The sequence below is a fragment of the Vanellus vanellus genome (assembly GCF_965231255.1).
Source record: "Vanellus vanellus genome assembly, chromosome: 1".
NCBI lineage: Eukaryota > Metazoa > Chordata > Aves > Charadriiformes > Charadriidae > Vanellus > Vanellus vanellus.
Genome location: NC_138905.1, coordinates 144,649,681 through 144,672,093, shown reverse-complemented (window position 1 = coordinate 144,672,093; position 22,413 = coordinate 144,649,681). Strand labels below are relative to the sequence as shown.

The 22,413-nt window shown below is 40.7% G+C and overlaps 2 protein-coding genes across 2 annotated transcripts in view; both read right to left on the bottom strand.

Annotated features, from left to right (window-relative positions):
• Positions 1-22,413, bottom strand: part of LOC309670380 (arylsulfatase D-like) — a 38,755-nt gene that overhangs the window by 15,813 nt on the left and 529 nt on the right. The window lies entirely within an intron of this gene.
• On the bottom strand, positions 9,459-21,794 carry LOC309670390 (arylsulfatase D-like). The gene is made up of 8 exons (XM_082481316.1): positions 21,518-21,794; positions 19,672-19,794; positions 16,108-16,531; positions 14,723-14,859; positions 13,324-13,458; positions 12,573-12,735; positions 12,350-12,471; positions 9,459-11,749 (listed from the first exon to the last, which is right to left on the bottom strand). Exons 1-8 carry the CDS (start codon positions 21,669-21,671, stop codon positions 11,379-11,381), a joined length of 1,629 nt encoding a protein of 542 aa, XP_082337442.1. The 5' UTR covers positions 21,672-21,794; the 3' UTR covers positions 9,459-11,378.

The following is a 22,413-nucleotide window of genomic DNA, read 5'->3' as shown; positions in this document are numbered from 1 at the left end:
AAGTTCACTGTGTGAGCACAGCTTCCCCCAAAATAATAATACTAATGAAAAAAAAAAAAAAAAAAAAAAAGCAGCGCCTTACAGGAAGCGGGCTGGATACCGCCCGGGAAAGCGCCGGCCCTGCCGGACGCCCCCGCCCCGAGCACCGCCGCCCCGTACCGGGGCTCCGCGGCGACCCGAGGCAACTCCCCCCCCCCCCCCCCCGCTTGAAAGAAGCGCCAGATTTGTGTGAGGAAGGAAAAAGTCCTCCCCGAGGGAAAAACGGAGGCAACTTTTTTTTTTTTTTTTTTTTTTTTTTTTTTTAATAAAACCGCTGATCTTTTACTTACTCCATCCTCCCTAGCTCGCCGGAGGAGCTTTGCTTTCGCTTTCCTCTTCGTGCCAGGCTTTCTGGTCTTTGCTTCTAAAGAGGGGTTCTCAAACGCATGGCTTCTATATTCGTATGAGAGTAGTTAGTGGGTGTCGGTTGCCTTTAAAAAAATCTGGTGAAAGGGGAGAGCTTCCCTGCCTGCCCCTCGCAGGGAGTACCGAGTAGGGAACAACCCTTTTAAAGTAGAAGCTGGAGATACAGCTCCTCTGACGGCCAAGGCTAACAGAAAGAACTTTAGGGGTAATTGAGTGGGAAGATCATAAATCACAGGCAGTGAAACTGTAGGCTACAGCACGGCGTGTGGAGAACCACCCTAAGGATGGAAGCAGGGTAGCCGTGGCTAATGCAGCGGGTAAGCCAGCTAGCCCCTCTGAGATCAAAGAAAATCAACTAGCATAGTCTTATGTTGGTGCATGCATACCACCTGTGGCAGGCGGGCTAACGCCTCCTTATGTTATCCTAGTTCCTCTGGCTGTGAGCTCTCTCCTGTGCCGGCGCCAGTACTCATGTGGCTGCACGGTCCGGCTTGCCGTGCAACTTCAGAAGCCCATGGGGGCACCGGGCCCCTCTTTTTACTGGCAACGTGTGCTTATGGTGTTTTAAAAAGAGAGTACAAATGTGTCCTGCTATAATCCACTGCATAAGTCAAAGAAAGACAGAAAAAAGGGTAGAGGTTCTCAGTGTAGACTTAATACTGCTCAGAGACCAAAATAAATATTAATACAAAATAGCATGGTAAGGTGGAGAAAACAATCAGTACTTATTAACTAGACTTTCATAAATACAATGTTTTATTGTTAGTCCTTGAAGCCAATCTATTTGGCAAACTGAGTGACATAATCACACTGAGCGATGTGTGGATCCCCAACATATAGGAACAACCAAAGAGACTAGCTTTAAATTCAGCCCCCGCCATAATCCAAACTTAATGGCTGGGCCAGTTGCACAGAGCCTAAACATCAGTGTTTGCAGGGGCTGTATTTCCAGTCACAGAAGCAGCCTGCAAATGCCAAGACAGACCCATTTTGTGACGGGAGCTCCTTGTTAGCAGTGTCTTTGCTGCCATATATAGAGACCCAGCTCCAGAACAAGACCCTGTCACACAGTGCAGAGAGAATGGGCTGGGCCCCTAAGGGTTAAATGTTAATATTCGTAAACATTTGAGTAACCTGGTCTAGTGGAATGTGTCCCTGCCCATGGCAGGGGGGGGGTTGGAATGGGATGGTCTTTAAGGTCCCTTCCACCTCTAACCATTCTATGATTAGTTTTTTTTATGTTTGAAAATGTTCATCAACACTCAGTGCTCTTCGGAACGGTGAAGTCTCAGAGGTAGTAATAAGGTTAAAATGACATTTGCCTATCATCAGTTGTATCACTATTTGAAGAGTCCCATCCAGCACTATTTAAAAAGCAGAGCCTGGTGCATATGCTTGTGTCGGTACGCTTGCATATCGTAACAACTAAACAGTCATTGCACTTAAAGGCCCTTATTTAAGAGATTAGGTAGTTTAAACAAAATTTATTAGTTATAGTCAAAATATGGTGATTATATTATGAATGGTACAGTTATAAGAATAACAAACCAGTCTCTGCTCTTCAGTAGATCCGTGTTGGTTTTCCAGCTACAATTACGGATGCTGTGATAGCATTTCTTGACATGTAACTGGAAGAAAAAGGAGAAAAGTTGAAACCTTCAGAGATGCCTGTGATTTGCGCAGCAGGTAAGATTCCCTTGCTACGGATCCCTTGCAGAAATTAACGTGGTTCGTTATTGTGGCACTCGTCCTAAGAAGTGCTGCCAGAAGCGGGAAGACTGGAAGTTATGATGAGTCCTTCCTGCTGGGGAGTGCTCCGCAGAGAATACAAAAAGCCTCCCTGTAGTTCTTATGTGGGTCAGTGGCTCAAGTAAAGCAGAATCAGATGTGATTAATTTGGTGGGCCCGTGACTGAAGTGAGCATGAAATACTTGCCATAGGATGTGCTGTTCTGGAAGGCCACTCTGCTCCTGTCTTTGGCAGCAATCCTTTAAAAAGTTTTGGTCTCCTGAGCAAAAATAAATATTTATTTAAGTGTAGTTTGGACAATTTTTTTTTTCAAAGTGTGAAATCTTTAAAGAGCTAATGATTGTAGAATGCTCTGGGCTACCTTAGCTTTTGGAATGAAGACATAATATTGTCATTAATACAGACTCAGTCTTACTTTTGAAATCTTGGCTTAAGACAACTAACTTACTAATCATTCATTTCTCAGACATTCAAGCAGAGAAGCAAGGTGCTCCAGAAATAAAAGTATATTTGCAGAGAAATCTACTTTCACCAGGTGATGCTGCCTCCCTGAAGACAAGAAATGAAGTCCTTTCCATCACCACTGGTTGTGCTGTAATTTCATAGGGTCTCATCATAACCCTGTTCCTGCGTTTTACAAATCAATAATGAGAAGTGGGTGACACAGAACAAGAGACCAAACCCAGCAAGGCAGATGACAGTTTTCCAGCTGACTGAAATGAAGGCAGTAAGTCATCCAGAGACAAAAGTGAGTGTAATGAGACCAGTTATCTGAGCCAGAGCTTCACACTGAAGGCTCTCATCGGTCCTGGAGGCTAAGTTATCTGACAGCTATTTACTAAGCTAAAAGGCAGCCCATAAAAATAACCAAACCCATCATTTAAAGGGTGATGACATTGGTCACTTGTGGATTCACAGTGAGCACCTTGACAGTGGCTTCCTGAAAATATGAGTGTTTTTAAATGTATAAGAAGCAATATTTAAAATCATTGCTTAAAAACTGCTAGCCCTTAGAGTCGCTGTTCCTTTCCTTGGTGAGATTCTACAGAAGTTGGAGGACCTCCACATCACCCTATAACACAGATCACACACAAGAAAGAGGTATAAACCAGAATCTTGAACTCAAAGTGCCCATGTTTCCAAGGCAAAGCAGAATATCTCTGGCCTTTTTTAAATTCTGCCAGCTTTAAGAAGTAGAAGAGAAAATATGTAGGAAGCAAAGGGTAAAGTACCATTCTTGTCTTACTCCTGTTGTCTAGAAAGAGGTTAATAGATTTCATGGAGTGAATGAACATAAGTAACTGGTTTATGAATGGTTTATTAATTTTAGCAACGATTAATAAGAAATAAATGAACTGCCTAATGGCAGAAAGTCAAGTCTAATTAGATCATGTGTTTGAGTTTTGGAAGTATCTCAATCTTCTGCTAAGGCTAGTAAAATCCTTTACAAGGAAAAAAAAAAACCAAACCCTAAATATTCCTGTGAAGGATACTGAAGTGTACAAGAGAAAAACACTGAAGCACTAATGAGAAAACAATGCTAACTGAAGTTGAATCCTGAAAAGCAGGACAGTAAGTGTTTGCTCTTTATATCATATTACTAGCGATTTACTTAGGGATATTTTTTTTTAATTACTATTTAATTACTATTTTTAGAGAGGATAAAAATCCTTAGTTATAAAATACTATGTTATGATGTGACACTCAATGGAAATTGAGGCAACATTGTGTCCATTCCAGTTTCATGGTACAGACAGATGCTGCGTGAGGTTTGTTTTCTTACACTCCTGATTTTGACATTTCCAGATACTGCCATTGATTGCTGATATTTTGCTTTGCCCCTGAGATGCTATTTGTCAGAAACCGTCAGTCTTGCTTGAGGTAAACATCTCAGATACCAACTTGGATGTTTGGGGACAAAACTGTTAAGCTGTGGGGCGAGCCAGATTCTCAAAATGTTGCCTCATGATCTCCACAGAACACCTAGCTTGAAATACTGAGAACTACGTGATCTTGGTGATTACATCCTGAAGTCAAGCTGAAGCACTTGACCAGTGTGTGTTCAGGAGAGTTCAAAACAAGCTTAAAAATATTCCTATTATTCTAAAGCAAAATTTTTTAAAAGAGGTAATAATTCTTTCCTTCTTATTTAAGTTTCAAAGATCTCCTTTTCATTAAAACAGACAAATATTTTACGACTAATTTTCAAATGAAAAGAGATCAACAGATTTTCAGCATCTTAATTTGTGCTTGCTACTGCATTAGAAAACATTTTCAGTATCAACATTTAGATTTTAGGGGTTTTGTAAGACGCTCTTGAAATCCAGTCTTGAACACCATCTGTGTGATCTTAGGCTATGGCCGGTATAAATGCAACTAGATGAATACTGCATTGTGAGTAAGCAGTAAACATCAGTCTTCGTAAATGATCTGCACTGAAATAGTAGTGCCTCAATTAGGTGGAAAAAAAGAAACGTGAACAAACCGATTCCTATCGGACAGATAGGGTGTTCCCAAATCCTGCTTTTCTATGATCCTGTAACTTCTGAAGAACCTTCCAGTGGTATTTCTCTTCCTGAAGGACTCAATCTACAAGTGGTATATTTTGATACAGTTATGTAGATTTATTTCTATACATCTGACCTGAAGGTATCTTTTCAAACCAACTTATGCGTGTGTGTTTATACAAGAATACGAGATGAGGTGTGTCTTTCATTCAGCAGCAGTGAGATATTAGTAAATCGGATATTTTGAAGACCACACAAAAGGTCTGGTTGCAGAAAACTCTGGCCATCTGCCTGGCTCTCACTGGCATCTTCAGCTGATGTCAGTGGGAAATCTCAGCACGGGAGTGGAGGCGGGTATCTGCTTCACTCCTCCAAGGATGTTCACACTGAAACCATTGCAGTACCAGGCACTGGGGAGCTTCTGATAGAAGCGTATATATAGTTATCTGTTTTTCGGAGCTTTCTGAGGATTTCAATTTGACAGGATAGCTTTTCCTGAAAGAAGGAACTTCAGAAAATAATATAGTTGTCAAGCTGATGGCTATTATGTGGGATGAACCAAACTTCATGCACAGCTAAAAAAAAGGGTCCTGTAAGCCAGCCGTCCTGCCTGGAATTCTGCCTGAAGGGAACGAGTGTGAGCCTGTACGGATTTGTTCGGTTACCTGCAGGCCTAAGTGATTCATGTTTCTGAATGGGAGTAATCTGTTACAGGAAATAATATCCACATGTATTCACATTTCAGTCTTTTTGTTTGTATTTTTTGAAGGCTGCACATTAGCAGAGGCTACCGCTGTCTTCAACATGTAGGCTATCTGGCCTTCACGTGCTGTGACTGAATGTGCCAGCAAGACAGCGATTAATCCTCTCTCACTTCGTGACTCACCACTGGGTCTCCTGCAGAGACAGAGCAGGAGCCCATCACAAGGGACATGGGGAGCTTCCTAGAGCTGGAACAAGAGCAAGAGCTCCAGTGACTTACTGGCGATTCCTTGAAAACTAGTCAGATGCAGGGCCTGGCCCCAGTTTCACGAAGAATTTCAGAGGGAAATAAATGAGGAAAGGAGAGGCAGCCCAGACCAGATCAGGGACACATGGTCGCTCAGTTAGTTCTCAGATATGAAAGCGGAATGCACATTTGTCGCAATGGGGAAAAAATTTCCATATCGATACACGCTCCCAGAGGAGCGTGCCCATCAGTGCAGGCACATGCAGCACCCTGCAGAGGTTTCAATTAACTGTTTTTATTTGGCTGAGGAAAGCTTCTCATGAGCTGCTTATGCAAACTGTCATAAATAGACTAAACCTGGGAGCTATACAGTCTAAAGGGCTACTGGAACACTCATAACACAGGGTAAAATCGCACTTACAGGCATTCCCTGTCCTTGGAGGCTGTTTAGTCAACCTTTTACCAGTCCCAATGTAAGTGTTTCACCTAGAGTATAATTAATGTGTTTTTTTTTTCCTCCTTCTTTTCATGTGACTGTTTCATCCAGGCACCAATTTTGCTGGTGCACTTTGAAAAGCTTCAAAGGATCTCTGCTCCAAGGACCTGTAATCCAGAGTTGTTAACAGCAAATGTAGTGTTACTAAGAATGAATGTAACCTTGAGCAGCGTAGAGCTTGGGAGCAGTAGTATTCACCGATGGTATTTCTATCTAATGAAAATGTGCTAGTTTATACAGGACCTATGATGCTCTGTCTTCCCCCATTGTGTCATGATGGATGGTTTGAGTCAGGGAAGCAGTGTTATATATGAGAGGACCCAACCTGTAAATTCCTGAGCCTAGCAGAAATCATATAATCTATTTTACATGTGTGAAGATTCTGTTAGGCTTACTTCACTGAGGAGTGAACAGGGTTTTTCTCTTTTTGTGTCTGTCTTTTTTTTATTTTATTTTATTTTATTTTACTACTTGGATTATTTATTTGTTTATTACCTGGATTACATTCTAGTACCTGGTTAGCTCACAGCCAACAGCTCAAACGCCCTACCTGAGATTAAGCATTGTTCGTCTTTCTAGGGCAACAAGAAATTCTTATTCTATTTCTAATAAAATAAGCAGTTCATATTACTTGGCGAAGAAAATGAGTTGATAACTAGTGATACACTGGAACAGGTCGCCCAGATAAGTTGTGGATGCCCCACCCTTGGAAGTGTTCAAGGCCAGGTTGGATGGGGCTTTGAGCAACCTGGTCTAGTGGGAGGTGTCCCTGCCTGTGGCAGGGGGGTGGAACTAGATGATCTTTAAGGTCCCTTCCTGAAATGCCACCGAGGCAGGGAAACCTGGGGGAGGCCTTTAGTTTGTCCTTCCTGGCTTCTCTACTGAAGGCAGGAGATCCATGTTCACGGAGAAGAGAAAACTCAGTGTTCCTCTGCACTAAATTTTACCTGGGGTGGGGTTGAGAACCTGACGTGGCACTGGTACAACTCAACTGTTCCCCTGGCAATCTCCATTTAATAGAGAGAGTGCACACAACTTGGATTCTTAACTTCAAACTGCTGTCACAAAGACAAAAGTACAACCCCTCCTCTTCCAGTCTTTTTCTAATTCCCTTCAAGCTTCTCAGAAGTACTTTTACTCAAGCTTGATGCCTGACGTGTAACACCTAATGTGAAAATAATTTATGTTTTGGCTTTAACTTTTTTTTTTTTTTAATTAGGCTGAAGAGTTAAAACTGATAGTTAGAAAGTCCTTTGTCAGTTCTCCTTACACCACTTTATGCTGCTGGTGATACAAAAAGACTAAGAAAGGGAAGCAGAAAACCACCTGTAAGCCACATTGCTTTCATGTTTTATAGATCCTATATTCATCTGACGTTTTAAAGTATTTACAAATTATATGACATATTTTTATTAGTTACTTAATACAATAATTTATGAGATACATAAAATGACTACTTTTATCATACTAGTGTGGTAATATAACTAATAGCAGTCTACTTCCAAGTATGATAGAATATTTTTTTTTTTCCTAGGGGACTCTTCTCATATCCACAACAATTTATTTGCTATGTACTTTCTGAGTTTTATATCTCAGGATACTATAAAGCAAAGAGGAATAGCCTTGTTCTTTTTTGCAACTTTCTGTCAGGTGTGGCAATAATAAATAAGTTAGCAATGTGTAAAAATGCTAGTCTCAAATCTCCTGAAATTGGCAGTTTTCACTGATTTTCATGAGCTTCCAAAAAGCTGATAAGCAATGACAAAAAAAAAAAAAACCAACACAAAAAACCCCCCACAAGCTCAAAGCACAGGTTGCAATATGTTAGTAAATATTAACTGTTAGATCTTTCAGTTTGCAAAATAAATCTGGATGCTCTCTCAAAATCACAGAATGCAGAATGGTCAGGGTTGGAAGGGACCTCTGGAGAGCATCCAGTCCAACCCCCCTGCCAGAGCAGGGTCACCCACAGCAGCTTGCACAGGACAGTGTCCAGGTGGGTTTTGAATGTCTCCAGAGTGGAAGACTCCACAACCTCTCTGGACAGCCTGTGCCAGTGCTCTGCCACCCTCAAAGTAAAGAAGTTCCTCCTCATGTTTAGATGGAACTTCCTATGTTCAAGTTTGTGCTCGTTACCTCTTGTCCTATCACTGGGCACCACTGAAAAAAGACTGTTCCCATCCCCCTGGCACCCTCCCTTTAAGTATTTATAAGCATTAATAAGATCCCCTCTCAGTCTTCTTTTCTCCAGACTAAAAAGACCCAAATCCCTCAGCCTTTCTCGAGATGGGGAAAAGGTGGTAGCCCAGCTGGGAGAAACTCTCACTCTCACGGCCACAATGGCTATACAATAAATGGAAATGGAACAAGGGGAACAGCCTGAAGGTGAAAATATACTCTGAAAAAAACCCCAAAAGTCTTTCAGACAAATTGATGACAAGAAGAGGTTAAGAACAGCAAAAAGAGAAACCAGTTCCTGTGGTATTTATAAAATTTACAGCAGATGGTACATTCTTTGTAAGTGAATAAGACTACCCTAAAGAAATTCCATCCTACACTTCTTGTTCAATTGGAAAACAGCCTGAAGGACTTCTAATAGTGGCAAGTATTTGTGTGAAAATGGATGTTCATTATACTTACTGTCAAGGGGGCTATTTTTATGCACGATTTTTTTATCTAAGAAATGCTATTTTGAGTCTATCAGAACTGCTTGTAAGCCTGTGCCATGTTCCTCAGACTAAACAATACATGTCAACACAACACATGGAGTCAGTGACTGGCCATGCCAGCATCCTCCGTGTGTGTGTGTGTCTGTGTCTCTGGGATAAGTGCTCAGCTTCACCACGGGTTGAACCTGCAAAGAGGAGAGCAACAGCAGTGTCCTCCAGCCTGGGCAGAGCCCACAGGTCCCCAGGCACCGGGCTGGGTTCCACCAGGCAAGCAGAAGGGTCCCTGGCTGGGGTGGCTGGAGGAGGCAGCCACGCTCCCGACATCACGTAACATAGATGAATGTAAGGTTAGAAATCCCAAAGAAAAAGGAAATTAAACAAATTTTAAAAAGGTTGGTTTTCTGCTGCAGCTGCACAAGAAAGCAGGATAGCGTCATCATGTGCACTACCCAAAAGAGAAAGACAGTATGGTTTGTCAAGGCAGCTGTTATTATTGCCCATGAGTGTTCCATGTGTAATGGAAGCCCTGAACGTTTGCTGATACCACAGCACTTTGCCTATCGGCAGGGCCTGATAGCTGTGCTTTCATGGGCAAACACCAGCGTTCAGGGCAAATTCTAGCTCGGATGTCTTCTTGGTCCCTCTAGCTTCAAATGGATATCCTGCAGTGCTATGAAGTACTTCTGTGCAAGAAAAACTGGTTCAATCATATGAAGAGGTCTTATACCCACATATTTTTAATGGTGTTGAAAAGTTGAGAGGATGTAAAATCCCAGATAGTGAACTGGCTTGAGAATGGAAGTGAGATTTTGGAAGACGGCTGAGAAAATTGAAAAATGCCAGTCTGATTACAGTAATTTCATGTGAAGAAAACACTGCATATTGAATATGAAAAGACCTTTAAATCTAGCCAAGAAAGAATCCAGTGAAATAGAATACACTCAAATGAGAAATACAGCACACAGTCTTAACAGCAGAGGAAATTCAGCAACAATCTAGTACATGTGAAGTGGTGGATTCATTTCATCTCCTGAAGTTTTCACAGTAAAACTCAGTGCCTTTCTCATCAATAGCACTGATGGAGTGTCTGGGGGAATTTTAACAGTCTGTCAAGGGCATGAGGTCACAGCATACAATAAAACTTTGCTTTTAATCTGTAGGGCTTTGTTTACCTGCAGGTTTCCTAGTGGCTGAACTGTGAGAAAGGAGAGGGAAAATAAAGCCAAAATAAACTGAGCATTTCTCAAAGAAGGTGAACAATTGACATGGGTCCTAGCACGGTAGTTAGAAAAATACTAAAAAACATGTGCAATGAATTGAATGGGCAAATTATGTTCTCAGATGCCTACGTATTCAGGTATACCAGTGTTAACTTGCCTATGTGAACAGATACATACTGAACCCTGCAATGGAAAGCATTACCTGCAAGGCCCCTTTAATAGGAACAACTATTTTAACACAAAGAAGGAAAGAGCTGAATTTACAGCAGCAAAGATCTAGGTAAATCTAGCTGTTTGGTGGGATGAAAATTTAACTTGTGATGCAAAAAATACCTTAATTCTGCATTTCTTTTTTTAATAGCAAATCAAAGTTTCTTTTTTATTTTTGTAACTAGTATTGGGCATCTTTCAAATAGTCTTTTCTGAATGTACTACTTGTTAGTGGGAACTGCTTATGACTAAGATATGGGCAGCAAGGTAACTTGTGCAATCCTGTGCCCCGATGACTTGAACTGTTTATCAGTGTGGCACTTCTGTGACCATCAATGCCACTACGCCCTTGCCAGTGCTGCTTAGGGAGCTGGGTGCAACAGGAGCTTTGGAAAGGGAAAATCCTTTCCGTTTTGTGTTCTCCTTTCAAAGAGGCTGGCTCCAACCAGGGGACTCCCACCCTTCTCAGAAAGCACAGACAGCCCTTACCCAGCTTGTCATGTTTCCAAATTTTATGCCTCACCGGGGCCATTTCTCCTGATCCAGAAGCCCCAGGCTAACCAGCTGCAGTCATCACTGCTGCTGGAGGGACTAGCTACAAGGAAGGAAGGAAGGAAGGAAGGAAGGAAGGAAGGAAGGAAGGAAGGAAGGAAGGAAGCTACTTTTAAAGGATATTCTGTGAGGAACTGTGGGCAAAATTGTTTTGGAATTATTTTGGAGGCAGTAGTCTGAAATTTTTTTATAGCAACACGTTATGCATCACCAGTAAGGATAAAAAAATCAAGGGAGACCTCAGTCCACAAATTACTCAGAAATTCAGAACAAAAAACCAAAGCAAAGCTTCTAAGTATACATTCATAAACAACAAATCATAAGTTATATCATTACTTGCACAACTCTAATCTTGGCCCGCTTCAGTGCATTTGAACTATTCATGCAGTTGTCAACAGATACAAGTTAAAACATGCTCTTCAGATCATTCTGTCTTTCTTGCTCCCTGAGAGTGTCCAGCCTAAAGCCACCTTACCAAATACTGTGCCATTCACTGGAACAATTCTTATATAACAGCTTCATTCAAACAAACAAACAAATGAACAACCCACCAATCAACACCCCAAAGAAAACACTCTTGATCACAAAACACTTTTGAGGAAGTAACTTTGGTTCTCTCTTTTATAGATCGGCAAGTTTATTATCACCTTCCTTATCACACCAACAGAACGGGAAGGTCCCACAGCACGGCTGCAGCCACGGCTTCCACACCACGTTGTACACAGAGAGCTGCTCTGGGACTGGAGTCAGTGTCCTGCGATGCTCTTCTACGGCTCTTCCAATCTTCTTTATTACAGTGTCAAAGAGGAGCTCGGTGTCAGCTGACAGAGGTTTGGCTTCAGAAGGGTCTCGTGATAGATCAAACAGCAATGGAGGGTCATGATGGGTCACGCCTTCCCCAAAACATGGGCAAAATCCTCTGTCATAACAAGCACCAGCTCCAAGAGGACGGAAGATGGGGGTCACATAGTGAGCCTTCCAGATGGCTCCACCTGGCAGAGAGGAAGGGAGGCTTACAATGATACTGGTGGTTATCACAAGGCATTAGAAGAGTGAATGTTTTTCTAGAATTCATTTCTGGTTGCGCTTCAGCTTATTAGTTGATACAGTATTGTAATTTCATTTAAAATTAAGTGCCACAGAATTAAGCCCATAATATAACATGATTTCTGTTGTTTTGAAATTTCTCCAAATTTTTCAGCAAGTATCAATTATTGCTCACATTTTTTTTATGAAGACATGAAAAATGATTTGGGTTTTCCGTGGCTTACTTCCTTGTTAAGGTAGCAGAAAGACAGACCAAGGGCTAAGGCAAGGACTCCTCCAAGAGACAAGGAGGGCATGGACTCCCCAGGCCTTGCATTCAGATGAGTGAGATCCATCCTGAGCCTCAGTAGCCTGCCTGGCGTGCCACTTGCCTTGAAGCCACAAACAAACTCTTTGTGCTACACAATACAAGCAATGCTAGTTGGTTCTTTGCCACCTTACACCTGGAACTACTTGGAAAGCTGCAACCCCAGAAAGAATGTGTTAGATAAATGTGCTCTCCCATAGATTGAACCTAATTCTTAGGAAAGAAGTTCTGTACTCACTGTCCTTCTGGTGCCATCGCACAGCATGTAGGTGTATGCCACAGTAATGAAACAGGAACTCGTGCTCTGAGTGCTCAACTGTTCCTCGCAGTAAAGGCATCAGATCCCGGCCATCAATTACCCTAGCAGAAAAAGAAAACATCAGACTCTTAGAATGTGTTTCCAAACTAGATTTTCCATTGTTTTGGGAGAGAAGGAGGAATAAAGACACTTGTATTTGTACCTGTCCTGGGGGAGTACCCCTCCAGCCAGATGAACTATTGTAGGATAAACGTCCATAAGGCTTGTAGGTTCATTGATAACTGTGCCTGCAGGTAACACTCCTGGCCATCTAAATATCCCTGGGACACGGATTCCTCCTTCCCAGCCTCCCATAGCTTTTCCACCTTTCATAAAAAAAATAGTATTTTCATTTAAAAAAAGTTTCATTTAAAATGAAGAGAAATTTTAGACAAATGTTATGAATTATCATAAGCTAATGTTACCCTTATGCGCCTTCCTTACCCTTTTGTTTTCACTGCTAAGCTCCTTCTCCTCAGCATCAGTGAAAGTGTGTTCACTCTATCAGACCTTTGGTGTGACCTTACACACTTACTCTCTTCTATTGTTTTACATATTCCCCCATCAGAACTCAGTGTGGATAAAATTTTCAAGCATAAAATGATTTCCCAGCCCAGTTCTCCTCTTTCTTTTACAATCCTATAATATACTATACTATATTAGTGAGAAGTTACACAATCTTAATAAAAATTAACTTGTGATCAGTTGCCTCATGAGGAAATGAGTTTGAGAATTCATGCTTATAAAGAAGGCTTGCACAGGGCAGAATTGTCTACATTTTTAAATGCCTAATTAGAATGAGACAAATTTTCTTCTCGATGATAAAACATTGGTACTCCTTGTACAGTCTTATCTAAGATTTAGGGTTGTCCAGAGTACTTTACTGGGTTGTCACTGTCCCTGACAGCTCTTACCTCTGTAAATTCCATTCCAGCCACCCAGCTGCCTTTTGCCTTCTTGTCTTTCCAGCCATCCACCATGATCAGAGGCAAAGTAAACTAGGGTAGTATTTTTCAGGCCTTCCTTGTCAATAGCATCTAGAACCTGGCCTGTAAACACAGGAATATGTGTGTATTAAAAAGCAAAAATATCGCTTACACTACATAAATTTTAACCTCTGAGTTGTAAACATTCATCAGTGTAATTGGTTATCTGTGTAGGGCTGCTCATTGTTGAAAAGAAGAGTTTTTTAGGATTTAGATTTGTAGTTGTGATTTCACTGTCTGCAAAAGCACAGAAAATTTGTGATTTGCTGTAACTCTTTTATTAGTAGTATTATCACAAAGGAGTGCAAGAATGACAGTCACAGACCAGAAGCTTGTATTGGAAAGGGCAGAAGTGCCATGTGTTGTAAAAATATGGAAAGAAAGCACGATCCAAGGCCCCCAAAAGTTAGCTTCTGCATCAGTGTTGGCTGTTGTGAGAAATGAGGAAAAAATGTTGTGTACCCTTATCTTATATTGTCTAGACCACAGTTAGTATTTGCATTAAATTACTGGCTGGATACACTAATGCATTAATAATATAGCTATTTTTTATTTAAAAGTAATTCTTGAGCTGTTTCTGATGTTCCTAATTGTATTTGTGGTGTGTAAGTGTTTGACAGGTAGGTTTGAAAACCACTTCTTTCTGTATATGTAACCTGATTCTTATCCCTTTTGCAAATGTGGCTACTTTTCCTCTGCCATGACTGGGTGACAAATAATTTTCTTTCCTCTCCAAAAAACAGGCTGAAAAAATAACGTGAATCTAATTTCTGGGGGCATACCAATTAACACTTAAGAACATTTCTTGATTTATGAATGGGGCTAAAAAATATTCAGCACTCTGCTGAATGCAGCAATCAGAGAAATAGCCTGCTGGTTTACACCTGGAATTAATTTGCTTATCAGTTTTATCACCTTCTGATGTGTCCTACTTAGAAATTCATAAGACATGACCATAAGAGTCTGAAATTATCTGATCTTTAATATTCACAGAAAACTAAATAATTCTCACCTATTTAGTAAGAGGAGCAGGAGAGCTCCTTGACAAGAGCCAAGGGGACATGGTTACAACTGTTTAACACTAGACCAAAAAAAACGAGTGAACAAAAAGACTCGTTGGTCCAAGACTGAAGAAAATGCCAACACTATAAGCCAACAGTGCTCATACAAGATTGATCGATGTTAATGAAAAGCTTAGGACTTTTTTTCTTCTTGTTTTTAATTATGTTGAACTTCTTGCTCTTTTGGTAACAACTGCATTTTTAGTATCTATTCAGACTTTGGTATTAGTTAGTTGGAGACATTGTTAGTTGCTATGGTGACTTACCCACCATCCAGTCCATTTCTTCTACATTGTCTCCATACAAACCATGGCTGCTCTTCCCAAGAAACTTCTCTGTGGTAAGGAGAGGGGTGTGGGAGTGTAAAAAGGAAAGAAAGAGGAGGAATGGCTTGTGCTTATTTCTAAAAAAACAGAAATCAACACTTTGTTATTGGGGAGGAAGATTCTCAATACATACATGAGGTCAGTCATAATGGAAAATGGTATTATATTTGTGTATATATGTATTTCAACAATCACTTCAGAAACATCTTGCTTTGTGAGTTATTAAACCCCTGTGATTAGGATTTGTCTTATAAAATAATGTTTGACTTGTATAAAAGTCTTCTTTTTTTCCCCGAATCATAGAATCATAGGGTTGGAAGGGACCTCTGGAGATCATCTAGTCGAACCTCCCTGCCAGAGCAGGGACACCTTAGAGCAGGTTGCACAGGAACGTGTCCAGGTGGGTTTTGAATGTTTCCAGAGATGGAGACTCCAGCACCTCCCTGGGCAGCCTGTTCCAGTGCTCTACCACCCTCAAGGTAAAGAAGTTCCTCCTCATGTTTAGGTGGAACTTCCTATACTCAAGTTTGTGCCCGTTACCTCTTGTCCTGTCACTGGGCACCACCGAAAAGAGCCTGGCTCCATCCTCCTGGCACCCACCCTTTAAGTATTTATAAGCATGGATGAGGTCCCCCCTCAACCGTCTTTTTTTCCAGACTAAAGAGACCCAATTCCCTCAGTCTTTCTTCATAAGAGAGGTGTTACAGTCCCCTAATCATCTTGGTAGCCCTGTGCTGCACCCTCTCCAGCAGTTCCCTGTCCTTCTTGAGCTGGGGAGCCCAGAACTGGACACAGTACTCCAGGTGCAGCCTCTGGGCCTCATAGATAGAAAGGTTCCAGATTGAAGCTCTACTTTGTGCTATTGCAGACCACCACTGTGCTACTGAAATGAAGGCTGCAGGTTCCTCTCCTGCCAGCTGTTGCCCACGTGTCAGTCCACACGATAAGGCTACCTCACAGCTCTACTTGTCCTTCCCCAGCCCACACACACATTTCTGCCATCAGCTGCTACCCCTTAAGGCTGCGATGTTGGTCTCATTGATAGAAATCCGTATTTCCTCTAAATAGCCTAGAAATGTTCAATCCAACCCATGGAAATTTGGAAATGTTATTGGCTTTAGTGAAGCTAGGAATAACAGACATCCTTAAGCAGCAGCTGAATTTTTGGTTTAATAATATATCATTATTAATACTATTAATAATAGGCATAATAGTACTTATAATCCTATGTAGTATTGTAAAAACTTCACGTGGGAAAATGCCAATTAAAAGTTACAAGACATGCAAGAACCAGAAAAATTGTGATCAAAGGAAACACACCTTACCTTTCAATAAATGAAACGGACTCTCTCAAGATAAGGGACGTAGTCCTGTCTGTCACCATTGGCTGCTCAGTAACTTCGTGGTTTCTCATCATAATGCAGTTCCAGTATCGTACAAACCCGTAACTTGAGAACCAGGAAACGAAGAACAGGAGACTAAACCCAGCAAGGCAGGTCAGTGTTTTCCAGTGGACTGAAATCAGGCCGGTCAGTCTCCCCAGGGCAGCAGTGAGTGTAACGAGGCCGATCATCTGAGTGGAAATCCAGAGTTTCCTTCTAAAGGCTCTGTCCATCTCTGGTGTTTCCGTTGGTTGGCAGTCACTTATTAGTGTAAAAGGCATCCCATAAAAATAGTCAAACCCATGGTTTAAAGGGTGGTGGCAATGGTCATTGCGGGATTCACAGTTAACACCTTGATGCCACTTCCCTGAAAATACAGATTATTAAAATGTAAAGAGATAATATTTTTAAATAGGCTTTTCCTCATATAAAACATTTCTCAAAAAATGTTTTTTTTTTTTTCCTTCTTGTGATAACTTCTTCATCCTACACATATATACCAAGTACGTACTGATATTATGGGATATATCTTAAGACTGTTGAAAGTAAACCTCTACAAATTACAAATTTCGAACGGAGTTATTGGTACTCTGTATACATATTCATGCCCTGTTGCTTTGATAAAATTTAAAAAACTGGACTATAAAGGGAACTAGAAATTGAGAAAAATTCCAATTTTTAGAACCGAGCAAAAATGTATGGCCTTCCTGCAGACCTGTCAAGTATGAAATAAGAGGAAGAAGTCCTTTTGTAGGCACAGGGCAAAATACCATTTTTATGTTGTCCCGTTGTCTCTTTACCTTCTAGATGCTATGCAAGCTTGTTTCTGGAAGCCTTTGGACAGCTGGATATCAGGACTATAGCAACACTCAGCGACACATTTGTGTCAATCTGATAAGAGAAGCTATGGATAGCATAGATAAGTAACTTGCAGCTCAGCGGTGGGTTTGGCAGGCAAACCACCAGATCCAGAAGAACCTGAGCTCAGAAGATCAGGACTTCTCATGAAGCCGTACATATATAAGCAACTTTGCTGATAATAATATCTCCGTATAGTGGATGAGAATAAAAGACCTTGTTTTATAAGTATTTTTTCCATTTATTTGTATTTCATCAATTTTAAAAAGGCAAAGCCACCTTCTTTTAAATTCCGAAATCTTCATATATCAAAAGGAACATCTTCTGACTTTTTGCAGTAAAATTTGCTCTTTATTATGAACATATGTCCACTGTTGTGATGAATGGCACATCAAACCCATGCTTTTTCTTCCCCTCCAGTATATTCAAACAGACTGGGTAGGCACTTGAACAGAGACATGAAAAGGTGACTCATTTGCTTAAACACTGAGGCTTGTGAATATCTGAATCAAGCGACCAAAAATCTACCTCTCATCAGAGAGATGCAGTTTAATTGCATTTTATGATCACTGATACAGGCCTCAGATATCAGATCTATAGATCGAAATGAACTTTCAGAATTTTACTTGAAAACTAATTTGCAACTAATTCTTATTGTGGAGTAAGGAGCTGTGTACTTACAGGAGGATATTATCCTAAACAAATGGTTCTCTATGTTGCATATACTAGCAGCCAACCCTGAGTAGGTTTCAATAGAATTGCTGTGCGCTAGAATACGGGCAGAAAAAAGGTTTTCAGAGGAAAAAAAGAATGCTGCTTTTTGGATATAAAGAAAGAGTGAAAGTTCTATTCTAGGTGGATGAATTGCTTTCAGCTAAAATCACTATTCAGTTTACTTCTTGACATATTTAGAGGCAGTTATAGAATGAAACAGGTTTGTAATCAATACATAGATGCATTGGTCATAAATACAGGTGCAGCTAACGTATCCTTGGACTTCAGATGCACTCCAACACCTAAATCTCCAGCTGAGGTCAATAAAGGCTTCTGACATGCTACAAAAGACTCAAATGTCCAGAAGATTAACTAATTGTATAATTAACATAAATTAATCTTTGAGGGCACCTTATACAACATTGGCTGACTACAAAGAAGCTGCAAAGTGGTTCCCAACAAAAAGTCTCATTATCACATCAAGATGCAGGTTATTAATAGGATTTAACTTTGTAATTAAAGTAGTTGTGCTCAGAGCAAAGCAATCACAAACCATTCAGGTGAGACTATTTAGTGCTCCTTCAGCCACGGTAACGTGGGTTGATTTTCTGTAAGATTTCTTGTTTCATGACTTGAATGTAAAGTGATTGCATTTTTTGTGTGTCACATCACCAGGGCTTTTCTTCATCTCCTATGGTGCAATTAATCTGAATCTGTCAATCTGGTTAAACCAAGTGATGCTCTTGGTGTCTATAGCGTGATTTTAGCTGAGATGCCCAGAGGGAAAATGCCAGCCCATTTTGCTAGCTAGCTTCTAGGAGGTATGCAGCACAACCTCCCTGCAGGGCAGTTCCTTTGGCAAAGTGGAGACAAACCTAATTGTTAGTGATTACATGCTGAAACCAAGCTGAAACACGTGGCTAATAGACATGGGCTTTTTTAGGAGCTGATTAAAATAACTGAAACAATATCGCTACAAAACCGACAGCAGAGGAAGATTCAGTAATATAGAACTTAAAATGCCTGGAGGGCTTCGTTTAGTATTGTCCTGGTTGGTTTAGATTTATTCTGCTGAATGAATACAAATCCATTCCTGCAGACGCTTTTAGTAGTGAATTCAGTTTATTTGTGCAGCCAATATTTTTATGTGTCAAACATAGATTTTAGATACCGACATTTAGATGCTTAGATGAGGTAGGGCAAATAGCTGAAAATTCAGCTCAGGAACGTTTGTGTTTTATCAGTCTGTGGAACTATGTGACATACCTAAGATAAATAATTATTTGAAATTGGATCATGACCAAAAGTTACAACTGTATTAAAACAAACAAAAAAGTCCTATACAATATAAAATAAAAAGGAGTTTGTATTAATGCTGAAGGAGCCAATGTTTTGGGGGCTGTACTGAAATCTTGGTGAACTATAGTGTCCCACTGTAATTAAAGAAAAAATAATTGCTTTGTTTCTGTTTTTTGAAAGGCCAAATCCTGTGATATTATGAACTGGCTCTATTGTTTTAAGTAGCAGCTGATACTTTTGGTTGCGAATCTGCTCTGAGCTGTGTAAAGCATCGTCGTGCGTATTTAAATGGCACTCGTGTTTTTGTTTTTTTTTTTTTTATGAAATAGCATTGGAATAATTATCTATACCTGGTAGAATAGTATTCAAGAAATAGTACCATATTTTCCATTATATATTTTAACAACCATATCTGTGCTTGAAGGCAGGTCAACAGTAAAGATTGTTCTCTTTATCAGATGCCGCTTTTTTAAGAGAGGTTCTTTTTGGTCAGTATTTCTTCTTACAAGATATTCTTAAATCGGGAAATAAAAATATTACCACTGAGATATGAGCAGTTGCTAACTAAAACAAATGGTTTGAGTGAGACATGCGGGTGAAACACATTCTAGCCCATCTTCAGGAGTGTCCCCATACCTATCAGTCCTGTGCTGTAGCCTTGCTGTTGCAGTATTTTGGCAAAAGTGGTTTCATTTGGAGGAAGCCCTCCTGAGCCGCCATTCCAAAAAATAACACGGTAATTGTTTATAGCATCCATCCCTAAAAAATACAGTAATAAACAATCTTAGTAAGTATAATTGGTAGAGTACATTTATCAAACATGCTTTCTTGTTTCCTGGTTTCATCAATATTATAGTGTTAAATGTTTATCCTAATGCTGTTTGTTTGGGGAAATGACAAGATTAAGAAAGAGTTAAGTCTCTCCATTATATAATACCTATTCTTCTTTGTATCTCATACTGAGACATTTTATTTTATTATATTTGGAACGGCACAGCTGTATAGGAGCTTTTAGTCTAGAGAAAAGAATGAGGGGGGATCTTATTAATGCTTATAAATACTTAAAGGGAGGGTGCCAGGGGGATGGGAACAGTCTTTCTTCAGTGGTGCCCAGTGATAGGACAAGAGGTAATGAGCACAAACTTGAACATAGGAAGTTCTATCTAAACATGAGGAGGAATTTCTTTACTTTGAGGGTGGCAGAGTGCCGGGACAGGCTGTCCAGAGAGGTTGTGGAGTCTCCCACTCTGGAGACATTCAAAACCCGCCTGGACGCCATCCTGTGCAAGCTGCTGTAGGTGACCCTGCTCTGGCAGGGGGGTTGGACTGGATGATCTCCAGAGGTCCCTTTCAACCCTGTCCATTCTGTGATTCTGTGAGGGCAGGGAGGAGGGTGGGGAGACTTCAGCACTCTGTCAGTCCCAAACTCCAGCTTGCATAAGGCTGCCCAGGAACTCAAGATTTCCCGGCACAGTGGCATGCCTGGTATCCGACTTCTGAAACCCACAGAGTAGCTATTTAGCATCGTAATCTTCTCCTCACCTGCAGGTTTACGCCCTGTAATTTGGCATTATATACTGGTGTAACGCCATCGTACAATGTTATGCAAGATACAATCTGTCATGGAAGCGTTGAATGTCTCTGGCCCTGTTCTTCTATTGGGAGAGAGTCTGTGCAAGCTCATGTGTGTTTTTCACTATCTCAGTGGCAGCTGTCATGATAAAAAGAGGATGACATGTCAGCTTCAAAATGCCTCAGGAAGGGCGGCACTGAAGATCATTTGCAGTAGAACAAGCGTTAGAGAGTTGCTGTTAGAAACATGTAGAGCTATTTGTTTTTCATACCTCTTCATCTCTGGGATGCAGTTTGACAGGGTAGTATTTTTTCTTCAAAAACAGAACTGGGAAAAATAATATAGCTGTCAAACTGTTATTTCATAGGATGGATGAATTCTGACATATAGGTAAGAAAGCTTTCCTTTAAACGACGCGTTCTGCACCTCTACTGCAGGGAATGGCCACACATCTGCATAGACCTACTCTGCTCCCTGCAGGGCTGAGCTGTTTCTGATACCTGATGAGGAGTCACCCATGACAGAAATTAATATAACTAGTGCTTTAGAAATGTGTTATTATTGTGCATGTTCTGTGTAATGACTTTTTTGAATGTAACAATTTGTACTAACGTCATTCTGGCTGCAATCTCTGCAAATGAAGTTGTGAGCTGGGGGTAAACAAGCTGCTCTGCAAAGCTGTCTCTGCTCTGCTTCCCCCAGGTTGGTTCATTGTACCCCATAAATATAGACATCACCTCAAAGGTACTAGACCTAGCTGGTGTGTCTTTGTGTGCCTCAATGAGGGATGACGTGTTTGTGGCAACCCTTCTATTTGCACACCCTCATTTCTTTTGTGCTCATGTTATGACATTGTTCCCTTCAGCAGTAAAGCAGTGTTTAAGGGCTGCTTGGTTTTGCAATGCAAACCTGATCGGAGGGGATATCTGCCCGTGAGGAAAGCTGCTCTGCTGGGGGTGCAGAGTGGAGCTGCAGCAATGTGTTGGGTCAGTTTCACTCCTTCCTTTGCCAGGCGATCAATGTTTGGGGTCCTAAAAATGCAACCAACACTGTCAGATATCATTCAGAGAGTCTTCAAGGGAATGGGGAGGAGGAATAATATACTTATCTTTATTTCGGGAAGTTTCTTCTATTTAAAGATGGTAAGAAAATATATTTTAAAAAAAAATAAAATTAATTTTTATTTTATCAAGTGATAGAGAAATACTTTTACTTATTTTTATTTTCTTTCTTCATTAACAATTGCTATCTGGATAAATTTCAAGCCCATAATTCCTTATTTTATCCCCAAGTCTTAAGAAGGGCTTTGCAGAAATGTACCCCACTGCTCTCGAAGAAGAAAACTCATGCCTTGGGAATGATGCTATGCTGAAGCGGAGGCCTGGCCACACAGAGCCCCATCAGCTACCTATGATCATGAGCTACCTATCAGAAACTTGATGGCCAGTGCCGATCAGGGTGAGATTCTGAGACCTTTGCTGGAAGAGGGGAGTGATTGTACCAAATTTGGTTTTGTTCAGAGAAGTGACAAGCTGGTAGGAAACCAGCAGGCAAAATGGTGGCATGATTTTCAAAGAGAAGGGAAACTCTATGTCCTTGGGTCTGAAAAGAGAAGTTTTTTCCGAGTAACATAGCTCATTGCCGTGATTTATACTGTATTTTGCTGTGAGACTGGGAAAGAATAGCAAAACAGAGTTAAATGAGGTAATGAGTCCTGATATGTTGAAAGAGGGGACAATGTTTCTATCTTCAGTTATGTGTAATAGTTTAGCATTTCTCAATGACGGGCAATTAAGGAATATACA

What these genes read in the sequence shown, in the direction of transcription:
- LOC309670390 (XM_082481316.1), bottom strand. Translation starts at nt 21,671, where the DNA reads ATGATATCTGACAGTGTTGGTTGCATTTTTAGGACCCCAAACATTGAT. An exon ending in CTACAGCACAGGACTGATAG is followed by an intron (nt 16,532 to 19,671) that starts GTATGGGGACAC and finishes CTGTATTTTCAG; the next exon opens with GGAAGTGGCATCAAGGTGTT. An exon ending in AGAAATGGACTGGATGGTGG is followed by an intron (nt 13,459 to 14,722) that starts GTAAGTCACCAT and finishes CTGTGTTTACAG; the next exon opens with GCCAGGTTCTAGATGCTATT.